At 53.5% G+C, this 9,881-nt stretch overlaps 1 protein-coding gene across 4 annotated transcripts in view; it reads left to right on the top strand.

Annotated features, from left to right (window-relative positions):
• Positions 1–427: 427 nt before the first annotated feature.
• PFKFB3 (6-phosphofructo-2-kinase/fructose-2,6-biphosphatase 3) overlaps positions 428–9,881 on the top strand; it is an 82,379-nt gene continuing 72,925 nt past the window's right edge. For 3 of the 4 annotated variants that reach the window (XM_032258175.1, XM_032258178.1, XM_032258173.1), the window contains exon 1: positions 428–637. In XM_032258175.1, the coding sequence (XP_032114066.1) occupies positions 622–637 (16 nt within the window). In that variant the 5' untranslated portion in view covers positions 428–621. Of the gene's footprint in view, positions 638–5,990; positions 6,593–9,881 lie in introns of those variants that run through there. The other variant, XM_032258174.1, reaches the window with a different exon arrangement.

The following is a 9,881-nucleotide window of genomic DNA, read 5'->3' as shown; positions in this document are numbered from 1 at the left end:
AAAAAAAAAAAAAAAAAAAAAAAAAAAAAAAAAGAGAAAAAGAAAAAAAAAAAGAAAGAGAAAAGAAAAACACAATTCCAGTTTGTTCAATTTGAGTCAGCTGGTTATTTGAGCGTGTCCCCTGTGCCCATAAGACATAAAAGTAAAAGCGGGATGAAATTTCCCCAAGTCCGGTCCTTCGGGAAGGATGGCCCGAACAGCCCGAAGGCGCAAAAGGAGGAGTTGCTTTCTTCTCTCACCAACCTTCCCCGTTCCCGTGGAGTCCGCAAAGGCAGGCGGCAGCTCCAGGGCCGACAGGTTCCGCGTCTGGGGGCTGCGGGCCGCCCCTGCGGGACTGGCGGCGCGGGGGACCAGGGCGGGACAGGGCGACCCAGCCCCCGCCCAAGCTTCCCCTAACAGCCCTAGGGCGCCCAGAGCGCAAGGCTGGCGCCGCCCCGCGCTTCCTGCCTAGCCGCGGATCCTCCTCCGCGCCGTGACGCGCCTGGCTTTGACCAAATATGTCCCTTTCCCCTCCCTCTCCCGCCCCGCCGCCCGCAGGCGCCCCGAGCCGCGGGGCTGCCGCCTGGACGTCGTCCTGCCTGGGTGTCGCGGGCCGGCCCCGCGGGGAGCTCCCCCGACGCGATGCCCTTCAGGAAAGGTAGGAGTCCCGGTGACGCGGCCCACGCCCACAGCGCGCGCGGGGACCTGCACGGCCGCCTGTGGGTGCCGGAGCCTTGGGTCCCCGCCCGGCGCGGAAGCCCTGAGCGCCCGGGCTGTGGCAGTGCGGGCTGGAGCCAAGCGAGACGCGCGCCGCCTGGTGCCGTCGGCCCCGCGGGTCCCTACAGATCCGCACTGTCTCCTCCGGTCCCGCGCGTCCCCCTCCGGCCTCGCGTCTCCTCTGCAGCCCCGCATTGTCCCTCCACACCCGCGCTATCTCCTCCAGTCCCGTGCGTCCCCGCTGGCGACTACACGGCCGCCACCACGTGCCCGAACCGGGGGCGGCACTTGCGGTGAATTCCCTAGTGCCGCTGCGCACCAGCCACGAGTCGCGGATAGACCAGGGCCCGGGACCCGGAGAGACTCGCAGGGCGGCGGGGCCCGGGGTCCCGAGGGTGGGCGCGGGGCGCTCGGGGGCACAGTGAGGGGCAGCTCGGGCCTGGGTCCCGCCTCTGCCCCTCCAGTCCTCTGACCCCAGGGAAGTCTTTTCAGCGCCCAGCCTCAGTTGCCTCCTGAGCAAAACCGGCACGTGAATAGTGACGGCTGGGAGCCCCTCTCAGGAAAGCAAACCCAGGCCCGCTGACGAGCGCGGCCCGGCCCCTCCTGCAGGGGCTGCCCTCTGCCTTCTCCGCCCTGCGTGCCGGGACTGCCAGAAAGGCCCGGCTACCCCCTGGCCCCTGCTGGCCCCGGGGGTGTCCCAGCGCACTCGACTCCGGTTTACAGGCCGGGTGGTGGAGGCCCAGCACTGCCCAGAGCTCTGGGCCACTCTCAGCTGGAAGCCGCGGGAGAGATGGGGAGCTGCAGAAGTGTGGGGAGGGGGGCCTCGATTTGACTTTCAAATCAGAGCTGTGTGATCCCTGAGCCTTCTGTTTGGGTTGGTTGGTGATGATTGTCACTCAAGACCCAAGACTCCACCACTGCGACCTGGGGACACTGAGGTCGTTGGGGACTGAAGAGGGGGCAGCCTGGCCTCCCCAGGCACTGGCCCTGTGCCGTGCCGTCTTCCCCTTCCCGCACCCACCCTCCTGCCTCTCTTCTCTCATAACTCAGAGGAATGGCCAGCGTGGGGTTCCGGTTGCCTAGAGGCTGTCCTGGACTTGTCTTTCAAACAGAGTGTGCCTAGCTATGAGCGTGAGCTCCTGGCCGAAGGGGCTGGCTACACTCCTGCCCTGTTGGGGTGGGGAGATGGGGAAGGAGGCCAGAAGGAAGGTGACAGACAGCAAGCAGGGGCTCTGCCACTCCTCTGTCAGCATCAGAGGGACAGTTTAGTCCCACAGCCACTGTCCTCCGTGTCTCCGTTAATCCAGGTCTGATGTGGCCACCTTGACTCTCTGGGTTCTCCGGAGGCTCTAAGAGTCCCTCCCCCACTCATTAACTTCAGGGGACAATAATTTATCTCAGATTTCATCACTTCTGCCCACTTTGTCACTGTGGGCTCTGGTTGGCAAACTCCTAAAAGGGACAGACTTCTGTTTACTTGTCAGGGCGCTCAGTAGGGTGCCTCATGCGGCAAGGTATTAAAAAGCCAAGCTGCTAATGTATTGTTTGCACATGAAGATTTTGCCTATGACAATATATCTTAGTGCACGATTAGATCACACAGGACAAAACATTTGCAAACTGCCAACCAAGGTAAGCTTTGGTTTTGTTGGTTATTGTTATTGTTGTTTAATCTGAAGAGACCTTGCTGCCTGAAGAGGGCAAAAGTTACCCTCTATTTGGCAGATGCTACTTCCTGGAGTCCCCTGGGTGTAAGAAACGGTCTTGCTTGGCATAAGCGCTGCCTGCATTTTCCAGAGGCTCCGGTGTGAGCCAGGGCACCGGCTCGTGGAGGCTTCATCTAGACAGAGCTTCTCCAGTTGCTGCAGGTGGGAGCTGTCACTTAGAAACAAGCACAGCAAGTGGGAACTTCAGGGAGCTAGGGCGTGGCCGGGTTTGGTGCGGAGTGGTGGTCTGAAGCTGCTTGGAGGGATCAAGGACGTCCTGTGAGGGACAGCACGGCACCTCAACCCTGCACTGTCGGAGCTGCAGGAGACGGCGGTGCAGCTACCTTTCTGTATTTTTTGATCCTTGAGCCATCTGAATGTGTTAACTATTCAGAAAAGTAATTTAAAAATTGGGAAATGAAAAGACTTTACCGCTCTCCTCCCAGACCAAGAGAAGCCATCTAGAGAAGGCGTCCTCTGCGGGCTGGAAGCCGTGCAGGGACAGCTGTGGGTTCCCTCCCCAGGCTGTGCTTCTGCCTCTTGACAAGCTTCAGACTTTGGGATCAGCTCCATCAGGGGCCCGGTGGGTAATGGGCAAGTAGAGGAGTTTAATGATGGGAAGGTTTGGTGATGGGAAAACCAGATGAGATAGTGCAGAGCCCTGGGTATTGGCACCTCTAGGTTGGAAATGTCAAGCTGAGCTCTATCAGAGCGGACAGGCAGAGTGTAGCCTGCAGAGAGGGAGCTGGGAGAATCCCCACCCAGACCTCACTCCTTCCTCCCTCTGATCTCACAGCTTTGGCAGCCAGAGAGCCGGGGAGCCTAACAGTGTGGTCCATACAGGAAAACCTGCTGGGACATGGAGCTGGGTGGGTTTCTCCTTTGGAGGAGAGAGAGTCTTGAGGGTACAACAGAGCAGCAACCAAAGATCTTAGGTGCTGATCCTGTCCCTCACTTATGGGAGGAACTAGTGGATGGCTACTGAATGTAGTCACGGGAAAGGTGAGTGGTTGTATGCCACGCCATTCATTCATTCTCTAGATTGAGCACTTGCTATGTACCAGCACACACCAGGTACCAGCTGAACCTAAAGATACAGTATTTCCTCCCTGGAGCCCATCTGTGGTGCTCTCCAGCACGTGCCTGGGAGGGGAGTCCAATGCAGAGCCGTTCCCAGCAGGAGCCCTACCTGAGGAGGCTGAACCCTGCATTGAGGAGGCATGGCACTGGCTGACCTCCTGGACTGTCATACAGGCCGTGGTGCTGGCTAGAATGGAGCCAGAGGGACTTAGACCTCATATTCTACCTGCCCGACATGGACCCCAGTGGGATGGCATGTGGCAGGCAGGAACCGTATCAGGGGGGTGGTGGCTGCATCTGGGCCGTGTCCCCTATGCTCAGCGTGAGGCTGGAGCTACAGCTGACAGCAGCAGTCTCGGTCCAGGTGGGGGAAGGATGGTGTGAGCATTGAGTTCAGGACTCACAGCTCTTCCTGGTGGGTCTCCAGGGTGACGGTGGTCGGAGCGGGAGGAAGGTCTGCGTCTTTGGCCAATCTGTCTAGACGAAGGAGAAGTTCGTGTCTTGATGTGAAACAAAAGAAATTCATGAGAAGAAAAAGAGGCAGGAAGCCCTTCAGCTGGACATGGAGAGGAAGTCATGGATATCATGATTAACTTTGGGAACCACAGTGGAGGGACGCTGGGGCAGTTCTTCCTCTGCAAGAACTTCTCTTCTTCAAAACAGAATAGATGAGCCAGTGTGGTGGCTCACGCCTGTAACCCCAGCACTTTGTGAGGCTGAGGTGGGAGGAACACTTAAGGCCAGGAATTTGAGAGCAGCCTAGACAACATAGCCAGACCCTGTCTCTACCTAAAAATTTAAAAATCAGTTGGGGGTGGTGGCGTGAACTTGTGGTCCCAGCACAGACACAGTGGTCTTCCTATTGCCTCAGCATCTGCTGTGGATGCCTCTCGGGCTGGAAACCCAATCACACTGTCCTCCCGTCCTTCCCAGTATTTGTACGTAGATGAAACTGGATAAGATGGACATGGGGAAAGAAGCCACAGAGTCACAGGAGAGGCATGGGAAGGGTGGGGAGGACCCAGGCGATTGATGGGGGACAGTGGGCAGGGAGGGCGTGCCCCAGGGAGGGCGTGGTCTGAGGCCAGAGCCTCAAGTCTCTTCATCCACCCACCACCTCCTGGCCCTCAACATCATGGCTTTCTGAGCATCTGCACACGGAGAGCATTCCCTCCGCTCATTCTGCAGGACTGTGGTCATGTATACAGAGCCTTTGCTGCAGGGGACAGTTCTGGAAGCTGCTCAGGTAGGAAGGCATAGGCAGTGGGGGTTATGCTGCGGGCTGCCTGAAGCAGGGGCCCTTCATGGAAACCACTTAAAAGCACCTGGCCTCAGTTTACCCATCTGTCAAAGAAGGGGGTGAACTGAGATCCTCTCTAATTGGAGATCGATGCTTCCTAATCGCTTGGATGCTTGTCACACACACGGAGTCTCCAGCCCCCAGGCTTCCTGGCTAAGTCGGCTGCAGGAAGCCAAAGGAATTAATTCCGCCTGCACCTTTATCCTCCAAAGACTTTGTCCTGGGCACACGACCTGGTATCTCCCTGCATCTCCAGGTCAGAGGCTGGCCAAGTTTTCAGGCAAGTGGCAAATGGGGAGGCCATGACCTTGAATTCTCCAGGCTATGCACTCCTTTAGCTTTGACTCCAGGGCTGAAATTTATGGACCAAAAATGTCAGTGTGGGGATCCAAGAGCTCTTGAATGCACATTGTAGATTCTCTCCTATTAAGACAGGTTGGAACCTTCTGACTCTGATGTCAGGCTGTAGCGATCATGGGTCCGTGGGTCTTTCAGGTGGCTCCTGGACAAATAATCCTTCAAGTCACCTAGCAGCAGGTCTTTTTTCCTGTATATCATGAAAGAATGACTGTGCATAGCAGTCAGAGGAAAAGGTTTAATTAATTTCAAAAGTTGGAAGTCCTACTGCTTTCTTTCTTTCTTTTTTTTGAAAAGCAGCCTTGCTCTGTCGCCAGGCTGGAGTGCAGTGATGCAATCTCAGCTCACTGCAATCTCAGCTCACTGCAACCTTCGCCTCCTGGGTTCAAGTGATTTTTCCGCCTCAGCCTCAGGAGTACCTGGGACCACAGGCGTGTGCCACCGTGCCCGGCTAATTTTTGTATTTTTAGTAGAGTCGGGGTTTCACCATGTTGGCCAGGATGGTCTCGATCTCTTGACCTTGTGATCCGCTCACCTTCGCCTTCCAAAGTGCTGGGATTACAGGCATGAGCCATCACACCAGGCCCTAGTGCTTTCTTTATATGTTCAACTCTAGGCTACTTGGAAAACGCAGGAAATGATAAAGAATACAAAAATTGCCTATCAGGCTGGGCGTGGAGGCTCATGCCTGTAATTCCAGCACTTTGGGAGCCTGAGGCAGGTGGATCATTTGATGTCAAGAGTTTGAGACCAGCCTGGCCAACATGGTGAAAGCCCGTACTTTTGTACTAAAAGTACAAAAAATTAGCCAGGTGTGGTGGCGGGCGCCTGTAGTCCAGCTACTTGGGAGGCTGAGGCAGGAGAATCACTTGAATCTTGGAGGGGGAGGTTGCAGTGAGCCAAGATCGTGCCACGGCCTTCCAGCCTGACTCCAGCTCAACCAACAGAGCCAGACTCCAGCTCAAAACGGCAACAATAACAACAACAAAAACCAGAGAGTGCTTATCCTTCATACCTGCAGAGGAACAGTTCCATGATCTCCAGCTGGGCGATTAGGACGTGGACCAGGACAGCAGGGACAGGGACAGTGGAAGGGAGCCCAGTTTGTGGAACACTGTCCCACTCACCATAGTTCCCCCCTGCAGTGTACATGACTCTTGGTGGCATCTCTCGTGCAGGTCTGACCTGAGGAGCTGGCCCCAGGGACGTTGAGGTTCTGGTTGGGGCAGCCACAGGTGTGTGAAGAGCAGAAGGGTTTGGTAGTCGTGCCACTTCCGCAAGCAGCGTCTCCAGCCGTGGCTCCGGAAGGTGCTTTGACGTGACAGCTGAAAAACACGCTTCCCCTGGCCTGGGTGTCAACGCTCGCTTGTCAGAAAGTGAGATCTGGTATGCCCCAGTCCTCAGCCAGGGGAGCAAGGAGCAGATTTCCCAGAGGCCATGGCCCCTTGCACAGGTGAGGATGCTGGGGTGCTACTGCGGCTTGAGGGGTGACAGCTGTGCTTTCTTAGGGTGGAACTGGTCTGGCGTCCTGACTGTCTGCTTGAGATACTGACCCCTGGCGATCAGATTCTGAAAGTCCTCCCATGAGGCTGGCCAAGTCATCCTGGAGGCTTGTCCAGCCACAGGAGCGAGAAAGATCCAATCAGGCAGCCAGGGGCGAACAGGAAGTCCGGAGGGTACCCCTCGAGAAGTGTGGGCTTTCAAAAGGAAGCGAGAAAGAGGAAGCTCTTGCCTAGGCGTGGGATAGACCTGTTTGATGCAGCGGACTTCAGGGAAAGGCTGTGGTGATGTGACTGCCAGGCGGCAGGCGCTGGCTCTGGCTCACAGCCGCGGTGGGGATGCCGCGTTTCTCGGAAGGACAGAACCTCACTCCTGCAGCTCTTATTCCTGACTGCACATTAGAATTCACTGGGGAGCTTCAAAAAAGAAAAAAAAGCCTGATGCCCCAGAAATTCTGATTTGATAGTTTCTGCCTTGAAGCCTGCACAAAAAATGTGCTGAAACTATACTTATCCTCAGACAATACTGTACATGCCGACGTTTTCTAGTCTGTTCCATTTCATTAAGAAAGATTCTGGGCTTATTTCTGCTCTTATTCCAGTAAATTGATTTCAAGGCCACTAATGGGTGGTGACCCACTATTTTGAGTTGCCTTTTCCGGGCATCAGCTCCCACTGCAGAGGCTAGGGAGCCAGACAGCTCCCTTCCCAGGCTCTGCGGTGGGAAGTGATGCCTGGAACGCTTCCTACAGCCAGGCTCTAGAGTGACTCCGGTCCTGCTGCAAGTGCCGGGTGGTCCGGGTGAGGCAGAGACCCTGCTGGGGAATGTACCCGTCGGCTGCTGTGGAGCCTCTGACCCGCCACGCAGGTTTCCTGAGCCAGGGGAGGAAGCGTCTGGCAGGAGGGTGGAAGGCACCCCGATAACCAGCCACCTGCATGGACCAAATCCCTCTGGGATGTTTGCACATGGAACATTCTGAACACACGAATAAAGGAGGGCTGAAGAAATTCAGTAGAAAAGGCCTCATTTTAGACAAATAGATGAAAAAACATCATTCGTGTTTGAACACAAAAAGAAAGAATAAGAAAGTTCACTTTATGGCCCTGGGCTACTGGCTTGAAAACTTGGAAATTATTTTTCTTTCTTAAAATGGCGATATGTTTAGGAGGCACTAGTGCAGATTTTCTGCGTGCAGACACGGAATCGGCAATTCTGAACCCTCACCTCCCACCGCCCTCCCGCCTTTTGGAGTCTCCAATGACTATGCCACTCTGTGTGTCTGTGTGTTACCCACTGCTTAGCTCCCAAGAAAGAGATAGTATATATATATGTACATATATATGTGTGTATTTTTATTTTATTTATTTTTATTTTTTATTTTTTTTGAGATGGAGTCTCGCTCTGTTGGCTAGGCTGGAGTACAGTGGCATGATCTCAGATCACTGCAACCTCCGTCTCCTGGGTTCAAGCAATTCTCCTCCTCAGGCTCCTGAGTAGCTGGGACTACAGATGTGTGACACCATGCCTGGCTATTTATTTATTTATTTATTTTTATTTTTAGTAGAGAAGGGTTTCACCGTGTTAGCCAGGATGGTCTCGATCTCCTGACTTTGTGATCCACCCATCTTGCCCTCCCAAAGTGCTGGGATTACAGGTGTGAGCCACCACACTCAGCTGCGTGTTTATTTTTAGAGACAGGGTCGTGATCTGTCTCCCAGGCTGGAGTGCAGTGGCATGGTCATGGCTCACTGCAGCCTCCACCTCCCAGGCTCAAGCGATCCTCTTGCTTCAGCATCCTGAGTAGCTGAGACCACAGATACCCACCACCACACTCTGCTTTTTTTCCCCCCATCGTTCTTGTGATCCAAACACAGCTTTTTTTTTTTAAACTTTTTGTAGAGACAAAGTCTCCCTGTGTCATCCAAGCTGGTCTCCCACCTTGGCCTCCCAAAGTGCTGGGATTATAGGCTTGTGTCACCACGCCCAGCCTCCAAAGAAGAGCAAATTCTCTTTTTAATTAATTAATTAATTTTTATTGATTTATTTATTTTGAGACGGAGTCTCGCTCTGCTGCCTAGGCTGTCATGCACCGCAACTCTGCCTCCCAGATTTTAAGTGATTCTCCTGCCTCAGCCTCCCGAGCAGCTGGGATTACAGGTGCCCACCACCACCACGCCCGGCTAATTTTTGTAGTTTTAGTAGAGATGGGGTTTCTCCATGGTGGCCAGGCTAGTCTAGAACTCCTGACCTCAAGTGATCTGCCTGCCTGTACCTCCCAAAGTGCTGGGATAACAGTTGTGAGCCACCGTGCCTGGCCCAAATTATCTTTTTAAAGCAATTCTGGCAGGCACCTGTAGTCTCAGCTACTTGGGAGGCTGAGGCAGGAGAACTGCTTGATCCTAAGAGGTAGAGGTTGCAGTGAGCCAAGATTGCCATGCCAATGCACTCCAGCCTGGGCAATAGAGCAAGAATCCATCTGAAAAAAAATAAATGTAAAAAAACAAATCTGCCAAACAGACTTGTTAGAAAACGGAAACAAGGATTTTCTCATCAACTTGCTGCCTCATAATAACAGCAAAGGAATTGGAATCTGTAAATAGCTTGTGTCTTTAGTGAAAATATTCTAGAAGCCAAATGTCCTTTGTTTATAATAAATGAGTCAGCGTGCGGTCCCCCAAGGATACCCTCTGCTGTTGTCACACCATTTCCCGGGTCCTGCTTATAAATGGAGAATGACAAAGGGAAGCCACTTCAGGCTGAAGTCATGTTTTGTTCAAATCCTGGATTATAGAAAAGCTTTCCTTTATGACTTCAGTGAAGCAAAAGGTCATGCTGTCACGGTTGCTTTATGGGAAATTGACTTCTTAAGCTTATAAAACTTTTGAAAATTCATTTTTGAATGAGTAATATGTAACACATGGCGTAACAGTAAATCCTAATCCGCTATACGGAAGAACCGACTTGACTGAGAAAGCAGGCAGTCCATTGTTTCTCTGTGACTGTGTTCTTTTCTCTGGCTTCTATAAGTCATGGAATGACTGGGAAAGCCTTTTAAGAGTCAGGCAATGTGTAACAAGAGGAAATAAAGAAACTTCACTGCTTTAGTGATCAGGAAAATGCAGATTGAGACCAAAACGCAGACAGGCTTCACTCTGTGTGACTGGTAGAAATGAAGAAGTCTGATGGCTTTAAGCGTCGTGAGAATGTGGACCACAGGAGCCCCTCACACACTGCTGGTGGGC

Source organism: Sapajus apella, unplaced genomic scaffold (assembly GCF_009761245.1).
Source record: "Sapajus apella isolate SASKATOON/1434 unplaced genomic scaffold, GSC_monkey_1.0 scaffold100, whole genome shotgun sequence".
NCBI lineage: Eukaryota > Metazoa > Chordata > Mammalia > Primates > Cebidae > Sapajus > Sapajus apella.
The sequence above is the reverse complement of the archived record's forward strand: the minus strand, read 5'-3'. Positions and strand labels throughout refer to the sequence as shown.